At 37.4% G+C, this 26,262-nt stretch overlaps 3 protein-coding genes across 7 annotated transcripts in view; all 3 read right to left on the bottom strand.

The window, feature by feature from the left end:
* asap1b (ArfGAP with SH3 domain, ankyrin repeat and PH domain 1b) overlaps positions 1-12,792 on the bottom strand; it is a 60,746-nt gene extending 47,954 nt beyond the window's left edge. For all 5 annotated transcript variants that reach the window (XM_057322420.1, XM_057322418.1, XM_057322421.1 and 2 more), the window contains exon 1: positions 12,161-12,792. In XM_057322420.1, coding sequence (XP_057178403.1) covers positions 12,161-12,286 — 126 coding nt within the window. In that variant the 5' untranslated portion in view covers positions 12,287-12,792. The remainder of the gene's footprint in view (positions 1-12,160) is intronic.
* Positions 12,793-15,698: 2,906 nt separating this feature from the next.
* Positions 15,699-18,998, bottom strand: LOC130547119 (GTPase IMAP family member 8). The gene is made up of 3 exons (XM_057322804.1): positions 18,887-18,998; positions 17,085-17,870; positions 15,699-16,773 (listed from the first exon to the last, which is right to left on the bottom strand). The coding sequence occupies exons 1-3, from the start codon at positions 18,915-18,917 to the stop codon at positions 16,748-16,750; spliced, it is 843 nt and encodes a 280-aa protein (XP_057178787.1). The 5' UTR covers positions 18,918-18,998; the 3' UTR covers positions 15,699-16,747.
* Positions 18,999-19,639: 641 nt separating this feature from the next.
* On the bottom strand, positions 19,640-25,725 carry chmp4c (charged multivesicular body protein 4C). Its single transcript, XM_057322755.1, has 5 exons — positions 25,335-25,725; positions 21,516-21,693; positions 20,882-20,990; positions 20,161-20,287; positions 19,640-20,060 (listed from the first exon to the last, which is right to left on the bottom strand). The coding sequence occupies exons 1-5, from the start codon at positions 25,573-25,575 to the stop codon at positions 19,999-20,001; spliced, it is 717 nt and encodes a 238-aa protein (XP_057178738.1). The 5' UTR covers positions 25,576-25,725; the 3' UTR covers positions 19,640-19,998.
* Between the last annotated feature and the right edge of the window lie 537 nt (positions 25,726-26,262).

Here is a 26,262-nt window from a genome sequence, read left to right as displayed (position 1 = left end):
CTCTCATAGGTTTTGCTCACATAAAGTTTCATGCTCATTTAAAGATTTGGTTCCGTTTATTTAAAAAGAGGCAGAGAAGCTTTGTTATTGATTGATGCCAAGACGACTGTTTAAACTCTGAATACACCAGACTAAATTTGTACTCTGAATTCATTTGAACCAACAGAAAAGGTGCATGTCAAGACCATATTAACCTATTATACATACTGTATGAAAGAGTAAACATTTTATTGTTTATAGACTTTAAAAGAAAAAAAAGGGGTTGTGTTTAATGTAAAGATAACTTCAAATAAAACTTAACAAGACAATTGGCACGTCGTTTGTTCTCGCTTTGAAAGGATTTGAAATGATCCAGTGGTGTCTCAAGTAATAGACAGATAAATTAAGTCCCCTGAACGTGGTTAGTTTCGTTTTAAACGTCTCAAATATCACATTGTTCGTCCTCAGGCTCACTAAAATCTGTCACAGCAATAGTAATGCGCTCATGTTGTGTTTGTATACTTGTCAATAACAAGCGCTAAAATCTGCAGAATTCCATCGAGTTTTCTGCGGAGATCTGCAAGGTGCTTAGGCTGAACTAAAGCACGTGCGCACCCATTGCCAACAAAACACAGACATCAGTTTCACTCCGGTTCATGGTTCATGTCAACTTTGTGGGATTTTTTACTCACCCACGACGTTAAACATGTTTAGAGAACTTCCAGCATCTTCGTAGCACAAATAAAGATATTTAGGTGACATCCGAGAGCTTTCCAGGCCTCCTGATTGAAACCATGGTGTCAGTTTTTGCCAAGGTCCAGAAAAGTACTAAAGACATCGTTAATTTGGTCCATCCGCGTATAGTGGCTCAGTTGAATTTTTTGAAGCGATGAGAATGCTTTATGTGCGAAAAACAAACCAAAATACCGACTTTAATTGATATATTCTCCTCTGTCTTGTCAGTGTATGGGCGCGTTCACGAGAGCACTTCTTCTTCTTCGTCTTCTTCTTGGACGAGAGCACTTCAAAAGTAAACAGGTTTGTGCGCCGAACGCTGCATGGGGCTTTCCCCTATTGGATGCAGGTGCTCTGACTCACAATGCGGAAGCGCAACTCTGTGTTTACATGCAGAAGACGAAGAAGTTCTCTCGTGAACGCGCGCCATACACTGACAAGATATGCGTTAAGTCGCAGTCTGGAGCCCTGAACGTTATTTCTAAATTATAAAAATCCTATATCTTTTATTAGATATTATTTGTTTGGCCTCTTCCAAGTCTGTGGAAATCGATTTTCTGGTGATATTGCCATCTTAGATGTTTTTATGTTCTCCATTCTGGAAAACTACTCCCAAATCACTACAGTACAGTGTGGAAGAGCCCCGGCGATGCAGTGAAGGTGCTGGAGACTCACGTGGGCCTGTTCCAGCCCTCAGGTTACAGCATTAAATATTCACTCTGTACCTCTGCATAATTTACCCTGCCAAAACAGAAGAATGACTTTGCTAATAGACAGCTGTCCTTAGAAAGAGCGAGAGACAAAGAGAAAGCGAGCGAGAGAGGCTGTGTTCATAAGTGCTGTCAGGAGGAAGTCTTCGTAAAAGTGCTGAAGTGAAGTTTTGCTAGTTTGGGAGATATGGGTATCAAAACAGCTCAGCTGCATGAGATAAGTGTGTGTGCGTGTGTGTGTAAGAGAGAGAGAGAGAGAGCGAGAGCGAGAGAACCCATAGATTTGTCCATGGTTTATAGGGATCTAAGCATGTCACACAAATTGTCCATGTTTGCATCTACTCAATCTGGTGTTTTTGTATCAAGCATCAAAAGAATGTCTTAAAACACTGTTGTGTTCAACTGGACGCACAGTATTTTTACCCATAAGGCATCTACAGGCAACCGAAACTGATGAGCCTCTCCCCTAAATGCTCTGTACAACATTTTCCTATATCTTCCGTTTTACAGGTTCAGCTCCACAATTCCACATAAAAGCTGGAATTCTGCCTGGTCTTTACAGGGTCAGGGTCCATAAATTAAAGCCGTAATACTCAAACATCTGGTGGCTTCATACAGAGCTAGCATTACACTACACAATGCAATAATGGCCCCACAAGAATACATTTCATTTCACGTCGCGATGGGAATGAATTCTTTAAATAGGCTAAGTCCCGAAGGGGCAGTTTATTGTTTGAGACAGAAACACGTTACGCCTTGCCGGAGCTTTTCTTACAAGCAGAAAGAGAGTGCCATGTGATCTCAGTCCTCCATTCTCAAAATCCAGGGCACCTACAGTCACCGCTTCGTGCGCATGGTGGCCTCCTGAATTCAACAGATGGTTTTAGTTTAGTAGGTGGCCCGCAGAGTGAGGAGGCAGACAGCCAGAGAGGTGATTCATAAAGCGGACTTTTCCTTGTTACGCCAAAACGGCAGAAGATGAGCAGCCCGGGATGCAGATAAACTAAGCCAATGTTTAGAGAGAGGGCAATGCGACCACGTCATTGACAAGTGAACCCTTCAGTCCAATTAGCAATGATAATGTTTAATGTTCGGGCTATGAGAGGAGAAGGCAACTCTGTTGAAGCGAATATGACATCACTGTAGAAGAAGCATGCACTGAACATCATCAGGTTCAAAACACAAAACGGCACGAACTACTGAAATAAAAATTCAGTGGGAATAAAAAAATGAATGAATTGTTATTTTGGAACTACAAGGTAAACTTCAATGTGCTCTGAGCTCTTTTGCAGAACAATTTTTCAAGAGCATACATTTTTCCCAGAATTCTCTGGTTTTACATTTCTTCTAACAATGACAATGTGTCCAAAACAACAATGGCAAATCCTTTTTTTATTAAGCTGCCAAGTATATGGTACAAGATGGCACTATAGTACAGCTGACTCTGACACATTCATTTGCTATTGCAGGTTAAAGATCGGGTAACACATGCAGTTTCTGCCAATATCATATTAATCTTGAGTACCTATGCAGTAGTATTGCATGTCGTATCTTCGTATTTAGTTTGATCAAACTTATAATATAGAGATACAGCTGTACGATTATTTCCGGAAAAGACGAGCTGCTGGAGGCAGGAAAGGGGACAGAACAACAGCACAAGCACACAAAATGTTTTTTACATTATGCACGTACGCACCGACTGCCAACAAAACACAGACAAATGACTTAGTTTGACTTACAGTTCGCATGCAGTTCATATACGGCATCTTTTAGCACTGGGACTGTGCCATCTGTCAGTTTCAAACGATCTCCAAATCCAGAGTTATATCCACCATTTATATAACATCCATCACTGAAATGCCGTGAACAAACAAACACACCTCAACTTCTCTCACTATCGCAAGAGTAACGAGCTGCAGCAGCAGGCCCACAGCGCAGCCAATCTTGATAAGCGGGTCTTCCTATCGCTCGTCGGTTGGAGCGTGGGCAGGCTATTTCTTTCGCCTTGCCATGGGCGTGCTTTTCTGGGAGAATTGCCCAATAAAAGGAACAGGATCCCTGTTAGACTTATAAAAAACTTTCCGAAACAAGTTGGAATGCTGAGGGAGTGAATCAAGTACAGAAATACTATGTCATACGTCCAACTCATTTTTTAACAAGTTGATCATGTTAAGCATAAGAAGCCTGCACGTTTAACAGTGTAAAGAAGTCAGAATGCATGAAATAGCATGTTACCCCATCTTTAATCATTTCTAAATGAGCTGTGTAATTCTACATCATCATAATCTGTGTCACAATTTAAAAATTAATTGCCAAATTAACAGCCAAATTAATTGACTGAAATGTTATGTCAACTGAGCATATGCCTGTAAATGATATATTATCTGCTCCAATAACTAGTTGCCTCACTGCTAGTGCTTAAAGCCTACATGGGCAGCTGCTTTCTTAGGGAGTATCCCAACAGGACTGCTAATATAATCATAAAACTGTCAAGCACGAAGTAGGGCCCCATTCGGAATTGATGATGCTCAAAGTAAGAATAAAATACATTAAAAAAATGAAAGGGAAGTTCACCCAAAAATGAAAATTATTTTATAATTCATTCTTGTCATTCCAAAACTGTATGACTTTCTTCTGCAGAACACAAAAGAAGATATTTTGAAGATTGTTGGTAACCATACATTGGCCCCTATTGAATTCCATTGTATGCATACAAAACCACTGAGAAATTTCTCAAAATATCTTCTATTGTGTTCCACAGAAACAGATTTTGACCAACATTGACAGATTTTTTACTTTTGGGTAAACTATCACTTTCAGCTTGATGCAGTACAATTCATGTCTGCCCTCTCCACGAAGGATTTGGAAATACTGTAGGTTCCTTAGAAACAGAGCTATATTTAGGGCTGTGCCGATAAACGAAATCATATAAATGAATCGCGATAAAATGTATGTTGATAACGATGATAAGTTCTTGACTCGATATGGATTAATCTTACAGCCAATCAGACAGCAGAAATAAACGTAATAACAGCCAGTCAGCATGCAACGTTAACTTATCTGCTTACACGAGCTGCTGAACGTGAAATGAAACATAAGCCAAAAGAAACCAGCGCTGTGCTTCTCTGATTATAGAAGTGATTAAATGAGTTAGATTGTGCATTAAAAGATAGAATAATTTATGTAACATGCTTGCATTATTGAAGAAATGTTTATGCAAGATGTCTTTTTGATATTTATTGGGGTTCACTAAACACATTGAATCGCACCACTCGAGCAAGACATTTGTAGCATAAAACAAACCTCTGTGATAGAGAACACAGGATGTTAACAGGTTAACATTTATTAATGTGTTTTAATTGTATTTTAAAATATAATTAATGAACCCTTTTTCTTATGGCTTCAGTTATTGTTGGGATACTCTCAATGCAAGTTATATTTCGAAATAAATATCGTTATCGATCAATATAAAAGAAATGTCAAGATGTCATTTTTGCCATATCGCCCAGCTCTACATTCTTCATCACATTAGCAAATGTAATTTACATTCACTGAAATCTAACTCTCCACAGACATGATGGACTAGCCAACACTTTTCTGAAAAACCTTGCATTAGCTACAGATGTGTTGATGTCTGCCAACACAACAGATGTCAGTGGGTTAAATGTTAGTTTGGACCCATGTGAACAGTTTTCCACTCTTCTTCCACTCACCCGGACAGGAGAAACCAGGTTATGTTTTGATTTCAGGAAACAAGGACAAAACATCTCAAGGAACGAGAAGCTACAGAACGATCAGCATGAACTGACACAGAATGTGATGCTCTCTTTGGCTCACGCTGTACATAACCCTGCATTGGTTTTTAAATCTGACTGTCTACACTGTTGGTTTGTCAAGATGAAAGTGAAGTCAACACAATATTACAGCTGCTACAGTAAAAATGTAAGCATTACCTTACAAGCAACTACAACCCTGACTGAAATATGTTAAAATGTGTAGTTCAGTATTCCATAGTCAATAAAGTAAAAAATGTTTACAAAGAACTACAATTTAAAGCGTCACTTTAAGAACACCGGACTCAACAATAAGGTTGACCCACTGGCACAGGGCCAATGTGAGAGTTGACAGAACAATATCTTGACCTTTTGGGCCAGTGCTGTGCTGTCACTGAAAATGTTTCATTCACTGATCTTTTCTTTCTTATAGGGTGTGTTCACATTTGGCATGTTTGGTTCGATTAAAACAAACTCCGGTGCGGTTCGATTGAAATATGAAGGCAACATGGACCATCTAAATGAACCAAACACAAGAAGCGATAACAAGTTGGGATTTTGGGAATATAAATCGAGTGTTTATTAGTTCTGCGTTTCTGCATGTAATGGAGGAATTTCTGGCACTGTTTTGACCACTTTAAACACTTTCAGAGGTATTCAAGTTCTTGGCTTGGTAAAAATGTCATCATATGCGCAGAAATACACTTGTAACACTTTACAATAAGGTGCTATTAGTTAACATTAGTTAAAGCATTAGCGAACATTAGCTAACAATGAACAATTTAGTTTTTCAGCATTTATTAATCCTTGTAAATGTTATTTCATGTCAATACAGTTATTCATGTTAGTTCATGGTGCATTAACTAATGTTAACAGTGACAACGTTTGATTTTAATAATGTATTAGTAAATGCTAAAATTAACATGAATTAATATTAATAAATGCTGTAGTAGTATTGCTCATTGTTAGTTCATGTCAGCTTATGCATTAACTAATTGTTAACAAATAGTACCTTATTGTAAAGTGTTACCAATACATTAAAGGCGGGGTGTCCGATTTCTCTTAGCCGTTGTTGATGTTCAAATCACCAAAACAAACACACCCCTACCCCCATCTGTCGCTTTCGTCAGCGCTCGGCTAATGTCCGTCCTGTGCACTGTGCACCTTACTGCTGATTGGCTACGAGGTTGTTTTGGTACTCGGCCCGACTCGGTTGTCTAAAGCGTAATTCGGAAATCGGTTACCCCGCTTTTAAGCTAGAGGTGCACTGATACTAAATTTCTCCACCGATGCCGATAATTCAGAGTCATATCTGCAGATTCTTCTGGTTAAATTAATACGTCTTATCTTTCTGAAAGTTATTAATTCATATAATGACTATTAATATTAAACATCAAACTGGTGATGCTTCTTAACATTTTCTATATACAGAACACAAATTCATTGCACTGTCCTCTTTTAACTGACAGGATATATCGTCAGATATAGTGTGAAAAATTGCTTTTATCAACTTAACTTATACAGATTAATGGTCGATATATTGGTGCATCTCTACATTAAGCACTAGGAGTGTAACGGTTCTCGGTAAAAAATTGAACCGCACGGTTCTCCACCAATGGTTCGGCACGCGGCTCATCTTAAATCTGACGACGCATTTATGGTTCGTTACAAATTATAATGCGTAAAACAGACTGACAAAGTTCAGCTAATGTATGTTTGTCGATGGATACACATTTAATACCTACAACAAATCAAATATCGTAGACAAATTTCAATAGGATTGACGTATGCTGTAATATGACCAGTCATTTATGCTTTCATCACCCGGGTGTTGTGAGCGCGCGAGTGCAGGTGAGACCTGAACAGCACATGTTGCTGTTTAAACTAAACTCATTCAAGCCTCGCCAATTTAAACAAGTGCAAAATGAAAACTCGCTTGCGCGCTGTGAGAAGATCCGAAGCGCGCATAAGGAAAGTCTCAGACATGGCGCAAATATTGAGTTGTCTTTGAAGCACTTAAACGGACAGATTCACACACGAAGTAGGTCAACATGCCCCTCTTGTCGTGTATCTTAACAAACATAGTAGGTTATGTCTTATGCGAACGGACGAAACAGACGAAAAACAACACGTGTACAGTATCAGTGTACTGGATCGGTTTCATTCCTCTTAAAGCGACAGCAGCATATTCCTGCTGTCTGTTAAAAGTCAAGGAAATCACTCACTACTTGTGACTCAATAGCTTCTGTAACTTTAATTACGATTCATCTTTATTTAATTTGTACATATGCAATGTTATGTTTTATTTGATTACTTTAATCCATTTCTATACCTTAAAAGCTATATATACAGTATCTTATTTTATTTTCTGCTTTGCTCTGTTGTTTTATTGGTGCTGTTACTTGTAGCATGATTATTTGTTCTTATTTTTATTTGTCAGTAGACCCTTTTCCCTGAACATAGCACGAACCGAACCGAAACTGTAACCCTAAAACCGTGACACAAACCGAACCGTGAGTAATTTGAACCGTTACACCCCTATTAAGCACATATAACCCAGCACACAGCATTGTTTTGGATGTCCGGTAAGTTCCGTAACAAAACATACATCATACGCTGTCCAATCATATTGCAACGTTATACTTTTGCTGTTAGGTTCGGCATCATTAGGTTTGCTGTTAAAATGGCAGTGTGAATGCTTAGCGAACGAGAACTAAATGTTTTTTTTGGTCCAGACAAAATAATCAAGAGAACAGAACTACACAGTATGTTTACTAAAAATCTATTGCACTGGGACCAGCAGAAATTTTTTTTTTTGAGCCCTACGATGGCGACAGAAATCTGTCTTAAAATTCTTTAACACAACTGTTGTCTTTTGCTGCAAGCCTCTGATACACGGCATTAAGAGACAAAGATAGCATGAGGCTGAGAGGACTTCCATAGTGCAGCACTGTCTGTTCCGATTAGCGTCCAGTCTCCCTCTCTGCACCCATACAACGTGAGGTAATAAGAAACATGTGACCTATCTGCGTATTTATCCAAAAAACCCAGATAGACACTGACTTAATTGTGAGTCATTCAACTGTAAGTCTATCTGCTCTGGCTGAAACCATTAGGCCATTCGATATATAACACTATGCCAGTGCTGTGCTGTGTTTACGCTAGTATGCTGCTGAACATACAGGCTTAATCTGGATGAGAAGCAGATCTCTGGCTGCCAGACCTCGCTTCCATCCTCCCCCACACTCACTCGATTTCTCTGAAATTCTCAGAAACAGACTTGCGCAGATGCAATTGACCAACACATTAAAGCTTGCAGATGCTTAATGTAGGTACTCAAGGGAACGATCGAGTTGAATGAATGAATTTTTCTTATCCATTTTGCAGTTTGGGTGTTTGCCTTCTATACTTCTCATAACTATATAAATCAGGCTGCAGAGTTAGTGTGGCACGGTTCAACATTTCTAAAACAATCAACAAGAAAACAAATGCATTGAATATTAATCTCTCGCCCCATTGTTGTGCCAATGGTGGCACGCATGCCTAATGCTGCCGAACCCTAAACGTACAGCTAATTCCCCTTACATCTACCAATCTCTATCAGTCCTTGTTGGTCTGCCCTCCCCGTTTTTGTGTTACTGTTGTTTTCTCTCTCTTGCCTGCAGTCACCTTGCTATGTCTCTGAGTTTGGCAGCTTTGAGTTATATAATAGAGCGAAGCATCAGAACAAGCTGGAAGCTTTCAGCACAACATCCCTTCATGCAGCTTTAACATCAGCGTGCTACATGTGGGCACACCACATCAATACAACACCAGAAACACAACACATAACATTTGGGATTCCAAATGTACTGCAACGCTCGACACGTGATTGCTCCCATAAACGCAATGACAATGTACGCAAGATCATTCAAAATAAAAAATATGTATGTATTATTTAGTCGACCTCATGTTGTTTTTACCATGAATTACAAAAGAACAGTTTTTTTCCAACAACAATAGTTAGTGACCACGTTTTGAAGCTAATTAGTAGGGATGCACCGAAATGAAAATTATTGGCCGAAGCCGAATAAAAATGAAACACTTGGCCGAAGGCCGAATACCGAACATGGCTTTTCGCATTTCTTCTATTTATTTAGCCAATTTTTTCACTATTGCATAAACTGAATGGTCAAAATGTGCTTTTTATATTTTGTCCTGGTTTTTTTTTGTATGATACAATATAACTTAAGAAAAAATTGAGCAAAACAAGTAGGCTAAATTAAAACAAAAATAACCGAACACTCTGTGCATCTTATTAGATATAGTCAATATAAAGTAAACTGTCAGAGTTAAAACTATTTTTACTTGAAACAAACACTGGTTTACTACAGGACTGTGGAACACAATATATTGGGCCTGACCGTGTTTGGACTGAAACATTCTGGCTGCCCTACAGGGACAGGAGATCATTTTCACACAATGTCATTGATTGTTTGGAGAGCAGACATACTAAGCTGAAAACCACCTGCAATCGTTGGCATAAAAACAGTTCAACTCTTCAATGTAGCCCAGATGATATGACTAACCCAACTGGCAGCTTGGCTCTATCTGGAATTTCCTCATCTCCAATGTCAACATTAAGGGCTTAGGATACAGGCTGAAACAATGAACGACTTGGACAATAATCTGGTGCATTTGCCTGTTGGATATTATTAAAAATCTTGTCAGCCAGTGCTCACTGCGTTAGTCATTTACCTGTCGTTTACAATTCATCATTCTGTTTTTTCTTTTACATCAGGGCTAAGATTTCAAAGAAACTATATACATCCACCCTAAGGCTCTCCAATGTTTGGAAAATGTCCATCTTTAGCTTCCATTAAAAAGGGAAGTGGAGCTTGAACCGAGTGATATTTCATCACTTTGTGTTAAAATAATTGCAAGAACAGCTTCCTGCCTTGTAAATTTGAGCAGAAGTGCGGTGCTGAATTCTGAGTCAAAGATACCAATGGTACTTCTAGTGCTACATGTGGTGACAGATTTATCCACATATACAGTCAATATTTAGGTGTTACCGAGTCTGTATTATATTTAGATTTGACCAATTTCTGTATTATGTGTAGTTCAGAAGCCCAGGTAACAGGAAACCTTCTCTGAACTTTAGCTAACAGTTTCTAAAAGTTCTCTTTCAGTTGTATAAAACGTTTCTGCAGTAATGTTAAAGAGCATTTTCTTCATCATTATATGCTCAAGCCACTTCGAAAGGGGGGTGCTGTTGGTTGCAATTCGCAACCTCACCGCTAGATGCCACAACATTTTATGCACTGGACCTTTAAGGCAGGCATGAAAAGAAATCCTAACACAACTAAAGTCAAGTGACATCATCAATAGGGTTGAGGAAAACAAAAGGTGTCATAAATAAGAAACAAAATAGAAACTTTTCTTGCTGGTAACTAAACCATGTGCAAAGTGCAATGAAATTTTCTTTTTTTTTTTGGCCGGCCACAAAAGCCACAGCAAGTCCCTGTGCCGATTTGCATTTAAAAGTGCCACATGTCTAAATGCAGGGCAGAGTGCAACTTTTTACCTAGAGATGCACCGAATATTCGGCCGAATAAGTAAAATAGCCAAATAAATTTGACCGAACATGACGTGTGATATAATCAAGCCGTCTTTAACGGTCAGTAACTTATGTACTTCAGACTGGAGCGGGCACAATAGCGCCGCCGCTCACGAGTATGTTCTGTGCATCCTGGCCACAGATGCACCTTCTCCTGAGAGAACAGTCATCTTTTGTGGGCGGAGTTTGGGGGAGAGACATGAACTGAAATGTTTTTCAGTCAGAATTGCTTGCATGGATGTTTTTTTTTTCTTTAAATCATTTTTCAATGTAGCCTATAATAATCCAACAGTTTTCATTTATTCATATTTTTACATTCTTTGTACATTCTTTCAGCAGTCAGTCATAGGCCTAATATAGGCTATTCAAGAGGGGAAAGGGCTCCATTTTTTTAATGTAGCCCACTTGTTTTGCTCTATTTTATTTTAAGTTATATTGTATTATATTGAAAAGCAAGACAAAATATAAAAAGCACATTTTGACCAATCAGTTTATGCAATAGTGAAAAAATTGGCTAAATAAATAGAAGAAATACAAAAAGCCATGTCCGTGGTTCGGTATTCGGCCTTCGGCCAAGTGTTTCATTTTTTTCGTCTTCAGCCAAGAATTTTAATTTCGGTGCATCCCTATTTCTCCCAATATTTAACTCCAATCAAGCGTTTTGTAAATCAGTTGTTGTGAATCTTAAAAACACTCTGATTCTTCGAAGATATGTCTCTTTAAGCTGGGTCATACACCAGATGATTCATCAGTGGAATCAGAAGCCAGACCAGCTGGCTGAGCAAAACTGCAACCCACACTCCACACTGTTGTTTCTCGCCTCTCAGATTTCAGATATTGTAATGCAACACAGAATTAATACAATTTTATACATGATAAAGAGATGCAATGCATTCATTCACTGAGCCATGTAAACAGGTGCAATGTGTTACTTAAATCTAGCCATGTAAAACAGATGCAATGTACCAACATAAGTACCAAAGTAAACATGCAATGCACTAATGTAAAATACGCATTGCTGTAACATAAACAGATGCATTACAGTCATTCAAAGTACCAAATGTAAACAATTGTAATGTACTAACACACAATGCAAACAGGAGTACAATTCTAATGCTAATTACAATGTAAGACCGAAAAGTAAACAGATTCTAAGTACATAAACAGATGAAATATAAACAGAAGCAATCCTTAACAGAGAAGTACCAAACGTAAACAGGTGCAATAGACCCTACAGTGCACTAAGGTTGCAGATACGTTGTTTTAATGTAAAGTATCAATGTAATCAGATGCTATACTACTGTAAACAGACACACTGTACTGCTGCAAAGGTAAACAAATGAGAAAAACAGGCAGTTTCTTACCTCCTCCAACACGCTGACTGTGTTCCTACAGCTCTGCAGTCGGGTGGTGAAACTGGACGTGGTGGGAGAGTTGTAATCCTCTGTTGTTTCCGACAGAAACTCCGACACCGATATTTGATCTGGCATCCTAAAGCGTTGTTTCGTCCAGAGAACAGATGCAAATGTTGGTTCAGGCGACCAAAAGCATTAAACGGAACGAAACAAGACCACTTCCGAGGCCGTGTTGAGATGTTGAGCTAACGGTTTGCCTGCGAGATCGCTTGCTGCACGCGCAAAACAAACTACTAGCACACGCACTGAACGATTACAGCTGTAAAAACGCGACCTGTTATTTTTGGGTTCCGACGTCTCTCAGGGTGATGGGATGGGATGGTACACCCCTCAGAGTTTAGTTGAGTTGCACGCGCCGTGAAGTGATGCCCACATAATGTTCGTCCGCGTGATGTTTGCGACCAACGTTGTGCGAGTGTCTAACGAGTGTTGCAGTGCACGGGTGTTCGCGCGTGCATGTGTGCTCCGCTAGCTGTTTGTCAAGCGCCAGATCGCTCTCTGAACTCAGATCGTGTGAAATGCGCAACGCGGTGTGTGACATCCGTGCGCTCGCTCGCTCGCTTGCTCGCTCTCTGCTCTACATTCACCCACCCGCCCCTCTGCGCATGACTCTACACACACAACCCACTCAGTTGACTCACACAGGCAACAGGCCAGTGGTTGGCATGTCTTTGTGAAAAGTATTAGTTTCTGGCCAAACTATAGTTTTGTGGACACGAGTCCAATGAATTTATCTACATATGAAAAATAACCACTGTATTAAATAAAAGGGAAATGTTTTTATGACATAATAGGTGCTATAAGAGATGAAAGATCAAATGAAATAAATATTATACCACAGTAAATGTATTAATAAATAGAGCAAGATTCATATAGTGTTTTCTGAAAAACCATCTTAAACATCCTTTGCTATTTTAAATGGTACTAATTTCCCAACATGTCCGGCAGAACATTTTCATGTTTTCCTAAAAAAATAAAAATGTTGCTAGTCTAACGATTGTTCTTACTGTTGGTATACATGAGATGTGTAAATAGTACTAGTAGTTAACGTAATAAATCATTTTAGTTTAATAGGTGAGCTAATGTAGAGTTTACATGTAATAATGTAACAAGCGCGACTCCTATAGGTCAAATGTAGAATTACATGTAAAGTTTAATCGATACAATCGTAGTTTTGTAACTCGTCTCTCTGCATATACGAACCTCTTTTTTCCCGGTCTAGCTGTGATATATTTATTATGTTTATACATACCTTTGCTGACATCTTAACTTAAATGTGTATTAAAATAAAAAGTCTTACCGGTTCCATATAGGTTCTTTCGAAGAGAAACTTAGGCGCGAGGATGAAGATCTCATGACTTCGACTTGTAGCTTTCATGGGATAAATATGGATTGCAACAGTTAACGTTGTTAACAGAATAAATAACAGAATAAATAAAAGAAATCCGATCACATTTTCATTAATTGTTAAGCGTCCCTTTACTTTGTTATTTTATGTCAGAGCTTTAAAGGTACAGGACTCATTTTAATATAGGCCAATGAAAATAATCAAACATTTTTCATGCAAGTGTTTTTTAAGAAAACACAAGTTTGTATATTATATATATATATATATAACCACAAATTAATGCCATATAAACTTCTAAAAGTTTTGGAAAAACGTATCTACTTACCAATATTAATGCAACACATAAAATAAGTAAATTCCAGTATTTGTCTCCCAGTGGTTTTCATATTAACCTGTGTCTTGCTGCCATTCTCTCTCTCTGGTAGGATTTTTGGGTGTTTGGTAACTATCTGCCCATGGGTCCCTTCTCTGCTCAGAGAGGAAGGGAGAAGCGACTATGTGTGCTGAAAAATAGCCTGTTACAATGGTTACAGGATCCAGAAACTAACAGCTCAGGAACTACGGAAATCCAGGAGACCTGGGACAGGAAATGTGAGATCTGTGTAAACATGTGCCTGCTCAAGTGAAGTACCTTCACATATAAAATCTGCTGCTCTGACAGACTGATATATACCACACATGCCTGTGTAATGGATGGGGAACACACAGGGCCATGCTTGAAGCTCTAGCTGAACGTGTGAATAACAAAACACTCATATATTCAGGTTGTTCAATGTTCTTAAATAAAATTACATTGTTAACTCACAGGGCTGTAGGGTACATTACAACTTAAACGCAGGTGCTAGGTTGATCTTGTTTCCTCATATTAAAAAATATGTTCAGTCCTTTTGTGATTCATCAGACTAAATTTACAACCTTTTATTTAGTGATTGAATTTGTGTCTTTCCCTATAGTCTGCAATGGTTATGTGTCATTTTCCTGTTTTTTCACAAGGCGGCAGATGTCGGGCAAAATAGAGTTTGAGTGGAAATACAGTGAATCAACCCTGAAAGGACTATTATAAAACCACATTGTCATCAAAAGAGGGATTGCTGAGGCAGAAAGTTCCTGGAGACTGGAATTTCGGGAAAGACATGGTTAAAAGCAGTGCTGTTTATAGGTCATAGAGGGGTGGGGCTGCGCCCTGCTCAGGTTCTAACTATGCAGGACCTGAAACCTTTTTGTCCAGACCGCCATGAAATTGAGCAAGACCCCTAATTAAAAGTATATATTTTGTCAGACCTGACACAGAAAGGATTGTAGAAAGAGGAGCTGTAGTAAATTAAAATGACCTTGGACCGTGTGATCTTTAATGTTACACAATACAAAAAAGCATCTAAAACATCACACTGTAGCTTACATGGGGGCTCAACACAATTTATGTAGGCTTATGGCAATACTTAAAGGGATAGTTCACCCAAAACTGTCATTTACTCACCCTCAGATTTTTCCAAACCTGTATAAATGTATTTGTTCTGCTGAACACAAATGAAGATATTTGGAAGAATGTCAGTAACCAAACAGATCTCATTCCCCATTGACTCCCATAGTATTTATTTACCTACTATGGCAGTAAATGGAGGATGAGTTGAGATCCCCTTGCCAACTGCTAAATAGTTTTTTCTCATATTCATGTTTTCTGGGGTGTCTCTTTAAATCTCATGTGAGATATCTGCTATTTTAACACAGAAGCCATCTAGTCCACAAAGGTGTAAACTTTTACAAGGTACCTTAAAACAACAACAAAAAATGTTGTTCAAACAAAACACTAACAACATCAAATAATAAAAAATTAGCTTAGTAATTGGACAGAGTTGTATTGATTTTGATATACCAGCAGTCTACAGTAGATTAGACAAATGATACATTATTTATATAACAGTACTAATGGATTATAGATCTTCCCTGCTGTTCTACAGCTTGAGCTATGATGCATTCTGCATTTACTGCACATGGCAACTGTATCAGTAGAGTAAGTCTGAAATGAAATTTGCTACAAATTAAATAGTCAATGTCACCACCTTGTGGTAAAAAGTAGTAATTGTTGTGTAACAAATACAAGCGCTGATTTGAAAACAACGTCAAAGACAACAGTTCAGTCATCTGAAAAATAGATTTTTATAGCTGTCAGAAATTTCAATACATCTACAAAGGAATGCAATGTTGATTTGAGAAATAATAGCAGAAAACACTTTAGGTTTATATAAAATTGGTTACATTCAAGTTTAAAACATCTAATATCATTAGACAAACATAGGGGCATTAGTAGCAACACAGTCATATAGCTTTAATATCAGGGGAATTGAAACATATTCGTTACCAAATTTATAGCTGCATATTGACTAAAGAGTTCTCAATCTGTTGAAAAAAGTAACAGCACAGAATGTGATAGATTAAAAATAAATAAAATATTAAGCCTTTGATTTTATAATATTGTCTTACATTAAAACATACGATAGAAAACTGCAAACCTAAAACATTCAGTAACCCGAAAGCACAAATCAAGACATTAAAACAGTCAAATAATATAAAAACAAATAGGAATATTATATTCGTGCTTTCAATAAGAACTGGGGACAAGTGTAAAACACAGCAAACAGTGTTGTGCAAGAAATTCTTGTTTAAGATTTTGGACAAATTGTAACCAACCACAGCAACCAATGTAACTAATCACATAGAGCACGCAGACACTTGTCTCTGACAGCTGTTACTAGTGCATCAGTTAAGGCATTTTTACAGGCTATTAGGTTAAGTTCAATTCATTAGTGCAAATCATTTGTGAGTGTTCTGTCACCTCAGTTTTCATTATAAGCATCAACACAAATGCTACAGAAATGACACAGTGTACTAGAGAAAGATGTGGCACACTTACTGTGTGACTATAGCTGTGATATTAGTATCCATCACTTCAATGATTGTATATGCAAATTTATACTACTGATTTCCTAACACAAATGTGATTTATGATTATGATAATTCCTATTGGTGTTATATGTTAAATAATCTAAAGCTACAGGGTGAGTCTCCATACTGTAAACCGGACATTCTGAAGCTTCATGGAGTGATGAAGTCAAGGATATGACTATTTCAGCAAATAATTTAGAGTTGAATTAACCGAAAAAAGCAGCACTTGAAGAGTCCATGTGTGACTATTCGGTGACACCTTCAACTAAACCTGCAAATATAAGAAAATAAAAAAATTCAATTATAAAAATGTAATGCATGCAATTATGTGTAATAGCCTGCTGTTAAAGTGCTATTCTGAACCATTTAAAACAATAAAGTTTATATACACCTGTCATTTTAAATGGTATAAACTACAACCTAACAACCCATCTTGTTGTTATTATTATTAATATATGCCAAAACATGCAGGGTAAACACAAATTACAAAATTATAAACAATTTATCATCCTATCCAATCGTGTATACATAAAAATAAAAATGACAGCGTTGTGTATTATCTGCTATTTTACATCGACTCACTTTGCGGAGAGTCTACATCCATGGCCCGCAATGAGTTGCAGGAACCGTTCTGTTTGGGTCTCGCACCGAGCTCCCTGTTTTCTTTCACACTACTGGTGTTCAGATTCTCTTCATGAGTCTGCGCTTGACTCTGTGAGTTTTCCGATTCATTCTCAAGTGTGAAAATACCGCCTTCTTCAGCCACTATCTTCTCCACCTTCTCCATCAGCTGCGGCAGCTGTGGGTGCTCCCCAAAAATAAAGTTATTAATAACGTGGTACCTTCTTTTACACTTGTCGACCACCCACTGAAGGTCACGACCCTCCCTTCGTATATGCCTTTCTATGGACTTGTCCTTTAAAATCTCCGCCCAGGTGAACACCACCAACGTGTGCTTCCATAAATCTTCTCCAAACAGCACCAGGTTTTCCTCTATACGAGCCCGGTCTGTTTCAGTGAACATGCCTACGGGTATGACCAGCAGGAACGCGTGAGGTCCGGGCGGACACATGCTGACGCTTCGGACCATCTCTTGCTGATAATCCGGCGGTGTGGTCTGGGCTGAGAACCAGCCTGGTGTGTCTACTACCGTTATTTTGCGCCGATCCACTTCGGTTTCGCGTTTAACGCAGAATTCGGCAGCACGTTCCAGCCGAAACTCCTCACGGCCCAGGATGGTGTTGCCGGTCAGGCTCTTACCCGGCCATCTCCAGCCCAGCATGATGAGACGGAGCTCAGGTAGACGGTTAGCCTCTTGGGCGGCTGCCGCCAAACACTTCTCATCCTTGGAGTCAAGCTGGTCATCAGCTGCAGGACACAATTACACATATGAAGTATGTTGTTTTTACACAGATTAATCAGAAAAGTCAGACTATTCAATATGCTAGAGAATTATTATTAATTTTTAACACAAAGCTCTTTAAAATGCTTATGTTTCTCATTGGTCAACTGGATCATTAAACTGTATTGACTATTGCTCCAGAGTACAGACAACTGATTTCCTACACAATCATTTATATTATAATATTTATCTCATTTAACATACTCAAATATTTAACATCTATTTATTATTAATAACTCTGTGGAATAATATTAGGGGAGTCAGTCTATAACAATATAAATGTCCTATTTCCTCAATTCCATTTTGGTGGCATTAAAATACAAACATATAGAAAACTCTGATCAATTGTGGATTTTTATAATGATGATTTTTATAATGATGTAAATTCTGAAAGCACAAGTTGTCGACATTGGAAATCTGATTTTGTGATTATGTCGTCACGTTTCTTGAGCAAGTTTAAGCTAAGAGGAAATACGTGACCAAAGAGCTCATAAACTAATATGCACATTACATTATGTAAGTGTTAAATACTTCAATATAATCTTTTAAATCAAAGACTTTTAACAACAAAGACCCATTAAAACTAAAGCTGTACATTTGTTTTACAAAAATGTGTATTTTTCTAAACAAGCTCTCATCCCCAAACTGCACTAAGTGCAGCTGTGTGGATGTTATGTGCTATGATGATACAGTGGGCTACTTAACCATGAGTTTACATGAAACACTTTGTAAGTCACAATTCAGAGGGTCACAGACTAACCACCGTGTATAAATTACTATAGTATGTGTCTTTAAACACACTTTAAGAGTGTGTGTAATGTCTTTAGTCCACCTGTGACCGATATACAAGTTACCTGTGTAACTGAGAGCGGCGGAAACAGTGAGACGTGTCACATTCAGCCGGCGCGAGCGTTGCGCACAACAGCAAAAAGTACAAAAGCTTCTTATAAACCAGTAAACGTAATACTTTTACAGTACTTACCGTTTGAATTTAAATGTAGGTCTGAACTCATGGCGATAGTGTACTAGTAACTTTGTTCGTGCTGTTGGTAGTCCGGGTGAAAGAGGGATTTCCTGCTTGCTTAGAGGGCGGGAGAGAGAGTGTGTTGTGGGAGGGAGAGCAGTGCGCGTGTGCACTAGGGAACAGGACGCCGCCTAGCGGACGTGAGTGTTCAGCGCCTCAAAAAGTGTGAAGTGAACGTCGTGCTGTTTTAACAAATATATTTTGTCAAAACCAACCAGTGATTGTTTTAGAGTAATACACTAGTTTATAATACTTTTAACGATTTTCCTTAGTATTTTCGGAATAGTACGCGTTACTAAATAGGAATAGTGTATTTTCTAGATATTTTCCACATAAAAAACCTTGTACAGTAGTATATTATAGCAAATATACTATATTATAGGATAATCATCACTATAGAATACTGTAGTATTAACTATAATAAACTGATCAACTGTAGCAAATACTATAGTACACTAGGGTTCACAAAACACATCGTATTAATTTAAATAATTATTTCACTGCAGTTTACTATAGTAATTACTTTTTCATGTGGTTAGTTTCTATTGCATTATGGGCCTTGATCTGTGATACAGGTGGGAGTTGTAATTGTGACAAAACCCACAATTTTAATAAAATCTCGCAATACTGTTTATTCCCCTCCAGCCCGAATTGTTGTAGGCTTTTGTATTGTATTGTAAAAAATAAAAAAGAAAAATAATAAATATGCAATATGACTTTATTTTGACCCGGATCCCAGTAATCTACATTTACATAAAAACGGTTAATCCTTCACTCATAAAATATTATTAACATATTTCCAGCAAAATCCTTCATCTTAAAGATTAACAAATGCTACAAATACTATAAATGTTCAACTTTTTTCTCTCAACAATATTTTTTAAAAGCCATCACAATTTGACACAAATTCCTGGCAGTGCAGACCATGACACTAAAGTATAGGATTTTGAGAGTGCAAACATACACACCCACACATATGCATACATACATACATACTGTATTAAATATATACAGTATGTATGTGTGTGCATGACAATGAAAAGAAAAGTTTTAAAGTAAGGTATTCATTCCTAGGAAGCCCAGGCAGCCAACTTCTTCATGTCATGATCATCCTCCACTCTCTTTCTGGATGCTGAAAAAGGGACAAAAGGCATTTGGATAAGGGTTGTGCCATACAAAAAGCCTGAGTGCTATTTTACTGTGCTTGTAGTGTGGGTGTCTTGAGTCCTTACTCGAACGATGGCTTGGTCTTGCGGTGGGTAGTTTGGTTGACGGTACACTTGGCAATCTACCCGTATTTTTCATACTTTCTTCTACGCCCTCCTGTTCCAACTCTGCCAGCTCTGCCAACAATTCATCCTTGGAATAAACAGAGAAAAATAAGCATGGTATACTGCAGGAACAAAAAAACCCCAATAAGCTTATTTACAAAATGTTTGCTGCCCTTCTGAAACCTCTGATGTCCAGTTTTTAAGGAAATACGGATATAACAGATAAATCCTACAGACTGGCAGTGCTTATAAAAATCTTGTATATTATTTATTTTTCTTTTATTTATTTCTAAAAAAAATTATAACAATGCAAAATTAAAATGAATACATTTCAATTATAATGTTTTATAATTATAAGTTATGTATTATAATACTGTATACTGACTGTCTTTATTGAGACTACATGTGAAGTTTAGACTTTTCCAAATATACTTGTCTCCACATTAATGTCTAATAAACTACAGAACACAAAAAGGTGAGAAATTGTTTAAAGAAATGGTGACCAGTCAATCTCCAATTAAATGAAATCATTTTAACATGATATTTTTTATAAAAAATCTTGATTTAAGAGATTAGTTATATTATTTCCAAACTGGAAAAAGAAAGATCAGAGGTCAGGAGAAATAAAAGCTGTGTTTATGAAACGTAAACAAAAATAAAAGGGCCGATCTTCACTCTGTACCTCATCAAACTGATCACCAAACGGTTGTGAGATGGCATCACTGATCTCCTGAGCAATTTCCTGCTGTTCTGTAATATCCTGCATGAGCGAATCAATCTTATCCAGATCTCTAAAAAAAGATACAGAAATCATCGTTACAGTGATTTGACACAAAGCAGTGCGACTGAAACCCCCTTCTAACAGCAATATGACAAAAGACACTTAATAAGAAAAACAACTAATATTAATACCAATAAACTCAATCAACATTATATATTAATATTAATCTCTAGAAACAATTAATCCACCACCACAACAGTGGTGTTCATCAACAGGTTCATTTTCCTAACTGTAGGGTGTTTTCAGTTTCTACTAGAAGTAAGAAAAGCATGAGCATAAAAACGTGTAGTGTAGGTGCTCAAGCAAAAAAATAGATAAACAGGCACAGATATTAATATGTTATCAATTGCACATTTTTAAAGCTAAACCGCTGAGTGATGGAAATTCAGCTGATTTGTAAGACACAAATCCGCTACTAAGATGATACCATAAAGATGCAGTAGGCCTACCAAACAACTCAGCATTTTCACAAGATGAAGGTATGTTATTTTGTAATAATTGTAATCATGTTGGTGTGCGAAACAATGATACTTACATGGTCTGGTGAACACCTTTGATGGCTTTGGCTGCATAACCTAGGTTCTTCATAACCTCTGTGTTTGTGGTGGCGTTCTCCAGGGCCTCTCGCTGGAACTCAATGGTGGAAAGGGTCCCGTCAATCTGTATTAACTGCTGCTCAAAACGTTTCTTTCTCTTAAGTGCCTGAAGTGCAGCTAGAAAAAAAAGAGATGGTTCAATGTATTTTTTAAATTATGTTCACTTTCTAATCTTATTTTAATAATCTGATTTGTCTTATTGTTGACATCAGCAGCAGCATCGAACACTTCAATACAAAAGTAATACAATAGTATTTTTAGCTGTCGTCATTGTTAACAGTATCAGCAGTATTTTAGCTCCGCAGGGTCTCAAAACTCAATCACAAACACAGTAAACTACTTTTATCATTCACAAAGGTTTAAAATTCCTGTAGAAGATACAAAATCTTGGTAGTATGTCATCTCAACCTGAAACGGATTTTTACTCTAGACCTCAATAACTCTAAAGGTCTTTGCACATACAGTCCAAAATTTTCGTATTTGGCTCTCGTTTGTACAGTGTCTCTGAATTGTTAAAAAAGGCCACTCAAAATGCTTGACGGATGCGAAAAACGCAGAAAATCGAACCCGGTCCAAATTTTTTTATGACTGAAGAAAATATCGGAGGCAGTGTGTAAATGTGATTGACACAACGTGAGGTCATATTTATTTTTTAACAAGCGGAAATTTCGGATGCAAATTTCAGACTCAATGTGCAATGGGCTTAAGTCTAACCAATAAATCTATAAAATTTGTCACTGACTTCTTTTATTAATGTAGACAACAAATACACTAAATCGCATTTGAAGATTTTTTAGTTACACAGGGTCGACCGAGTTGTGCTTTTGGTCTTTTTCTCTCATTGCCAAATGACAACCATCTATGAATACGTGAATAGTCTTGATGTGTTTTCATGGACGTACTGGACCAAGTGTTTTAGCAGCATGGAAGTAAATTTCTCACTTGGCTGTGTAAATCACCAAATCCAACATTATATTATCTTAATCACGGTCTTCTTGCCTAAAACATAGCTTCATATTGAAACATGTCAGATACTCCTAGCAACTGTTAACTAGGCTTCGAAAAAAATGTACACAGCGGGATTAGTTGTAACAGTGTTACAATTAATCAATTAATCCCAATGTGTGAAAATGTATACAAGACAATGAGATGAAAACCATGTAAATTCCATTAATTGATCCTCGAAGCATCATTTAATCCAGGGGTTTGGAACTAGGGCTGTCACGATTATTAAATAATCGTCTCATCGCGATTGTTTGACCTCATCGCGATGGTTTCAGATCATCGCAATTATCGCACATCTCTATAGAAGACACTAGGGGGAGCTGTAGCGCATCTGCATATTGCATATTTTATTATATATATTGTAACTAAAGCATGGTAATACTTGTAAAATGTACCACCACAACACAATCACTTTAAAAAAAACTAAAGCATATATCATAAAAATAACCTGCAGTACAATTTAATATTATTTCAGTGTGAAAACCAGTCTACCAAAATCTCATTAACATAGAAGTAAACTTTTTTTCTAGTCTTGCAAGTGAGAAAAAAACAGACTAGAAGCTTTTCTATGACTGATAGCATTTTAATGGCTTCAATTCACTCCTGATCAATTTACTTCATTTACAAGTATTTGGTGGTTGTATTATTATTGACAGGTAAAAGCCTAAACCTTCAGTATGATGACCCAATTTTTTCCGATGTATTTCCAAGAAAAAAGCATAGTCTTGTATTCAGAACAATATGGTCGTTTCAAAGCTGAATAAAAAATGTATGAGAATTAAAAGTCAAAACTCTAAAACAGACAATTAATTGTCATAATCGCAATGATTTATTAGACAATTAATCGTCAGCCAAATTTCATAATCGTGACAGCCCTATCGGGAACCTTTTTAACCAAAAAGCCATTTTTCCAGTTTTGGTTAATTTATTTAGCAAAAGAGCCATTGCAAAAACTATAACATCTTTCAATGACTTGAATACTAATAACTTGATTTATGTCCACAGTCTCACTTATGGTCCCTGTGGGGATCAATTGTTCTTTGCCTTCGATAAGAGAACATGTCCAAAGACAAGGCAAAAACAGTGAAACAAACAAAACATCATTTCCATGACGTATAAACAATTTACAGGTTTACATTAGGCCTCCATTCAATTAAACCTCATTATATAAAACATATAACATAAACATATAACGTTTTGGCTCCAGTTAAAGATGGTTAGACTTGAAAATGTATTTATTGTCATACTGAACTGTTAAAACTCAGGCTTGTCAAGCAATCGTTTAGGCTTAATTATTGTCTACACATCGCTAATATGAAATCATTTAAGGTAGATTAAATGCGTTATTTGTTTTACTATATCACATACATCATGTTTTACTGCTGTAAAGGGTTTACCGGATAAATAAAAGAACATCTTTTATCTTTTGATCATCTAAAATTAATACAGAAAAAGCCATTTCCACAGTGAAAAACATTCGTTTTTACATAACACGTAAATTAAACTATATTACCTTGGGTGTTTTGTTCGATGATTCAAATAAATCTCAGAAACAATCTCTAGGCTACATGTCTGTTTTATTCTCGACTACTGCAATATGGTTATTTATTCTGTTGCTTGTCTTGTCTACAACATATCAATGAACATGATGTCATCTAGTGGATTCTCACGAATAACAGGCACAAATAATGGATTTCACGTTTCCTTATGACAAACATTCATTTTAAAGTAGCTATAATCGAGACACGAAGCAACTAGAGACATGGTAAAGTTGTACTCTATACGTATATCATAAACCATTGAAATATGTTAAGAAATGTAAACATGATTGTGCTTTTAATGCCGAAAAAGCGCAGCTCTCCCATTGGGTTCAGAGGGCTTTTAGTGCACTGTCGCCCTCACCAATATGGCGGCGCCATTGACGTACAGCGGCACTCACTAAATCCTTGGTGTTTCGAGTCAGACGTGATCACCCAAACGTGTTTTTTCGTCAATTTTAACAATCATAGGTAGTTTAGATGGTTAGAGTAAGGTTAGGGTTATGGTGTGGGTTAGGATAAAGGTTTCGTAAGACTTGAAACACCAAAGATTTAGTCAAAACCAACAAGCCACGCCCACGGATCTGACTCGAAACACTTTAAGTGAGTGCCGGAGCAAAGTAGCGTCTAGTTGGCTGCAATTCTCAAACTCACAGCTAGAGGCCGCTATAAATACAATTCTAGACCTTTAAGTGTTCATTTGTAGCAGAGATGTGTATGTTGCTTGTGTAAAAATCTGATTAATCAAGCTTAAATATTTTTTGAGGGATTGAGCCATAACCAAAAAGCGTTACGTTCAACCCCGCTCTCCCCTACGTAAATCTTTCTGCTTTGACATTTACCCTGGCAAAGTGTAACAAATGTTGTATTGCTAGCTGGGTGTAACAGTACATGATCATGTGCAAAGGAAATGGAAGACTGGAAATGAGGAGCGTCCAGACAAACTGCATGTTTTATGTGCAACAGGGCGTAACTGTATAAACAAAACAAAGCCATGTTTCACTGCATGTTTCAATTGGGTGTTGTTACATCTTCAACAAGGACGGATTTACGTAACAGACAGTTTTGTTTTGAATACGTTCATTCGAAACGATTAAACCTGCGTGAGGAATATTTTAAACTGTAACAAGCTCAATCACAAATTCCCTTTTGTGTAACGTTACATAAAGATATTTAAACTTCAAAAGTAACGTTATATGCATTATTTCTTCTTACCTCTTTTGTTTTTGGTACCATTCTTTTTGGCAATCATGATCTCCTGCTCGATTCTGCTCTCTAAATATTCCTGTTTCTTCGTTAACATCGCCTCTGTTTCTCTCAGTCTGTTGATGGCCTCCTGAGGTGATGGACTAGACCGAGACCTGTGTTTGGATCTAGAGCTGGACCCAGAACTGGAACTGGGCCTGGAGGAGGAGCTCGAGGAGCTCCCTTTAAACAGCTTAGAAATTTTACTCATTTTTGTTTCGACTTTAATTCCCGTTCCAAGTTTCAACCGATGCTAAATGTCAGGTGGACACAAGATCTCGAGAGAAAGTGACAATTCCTGACAGGCTACTTTTCAGATTCAATTCAAAACACCCACACGCTTCCTGTAATTTAACACCTGTGTGCGCGTACAAACCTCGACGCTGTTGTCTCTGAAGCCACGCCCACTAAAAGAATAACGTCGCAGGTTGGCATTTGATATACAATGCAGCAAAATGGGCGTGGTATATTGTGAAGGACTTTCCCCCAAATTGATTAGACGCAGCAAAAAATAATAAAATAAAATATGGTACTAAAAAGTTGTTTTTGCGGCTGACCTTACTGTACATGCATTTGTAGTAGTTTACTACTTTCCAGACAGAACATTTATGGGAGGAGTACTAAATTAATCACGCAACGCGATTTGTACTTGTGCTTGTCCATTTACTTGTATTTGAGGCAATTGTTTAACGTCCAAAATCTATGTCTTAAAGTCCCAGTGAAATGAAAAATTACAATGCCTATTTTTTCATGAAGTCTGCAGCGTTTATTGTAAATAGCTTATAAATGTGGGCCATTCTCTTTCAAATTCATGTGCCCTCAGTAAATCACCCTATCATTTTTTTGACATTTTAAATCTCATTAAAAATCATTTTTGAAAATTAGTTAAGAACTAAGA

The sequence above is a fragment of the Triplophysa rosa genome, linkage group LG23, assembly GCF_024868665.1.
Source record: "Triplophysa rosa linkage group LG23, Trosa_1v2, whole genome shotgun sequence".
Lineage (NCBI taxonomy): Eukaryota > Metazoa > Chordata > Actinopteri > Cypriniformes > Nemacheilidae > Triplophysa > Triplophysa rosa.
This window is presented reverse-complemented; position numbering and strand designations above follow the sequence as displayed.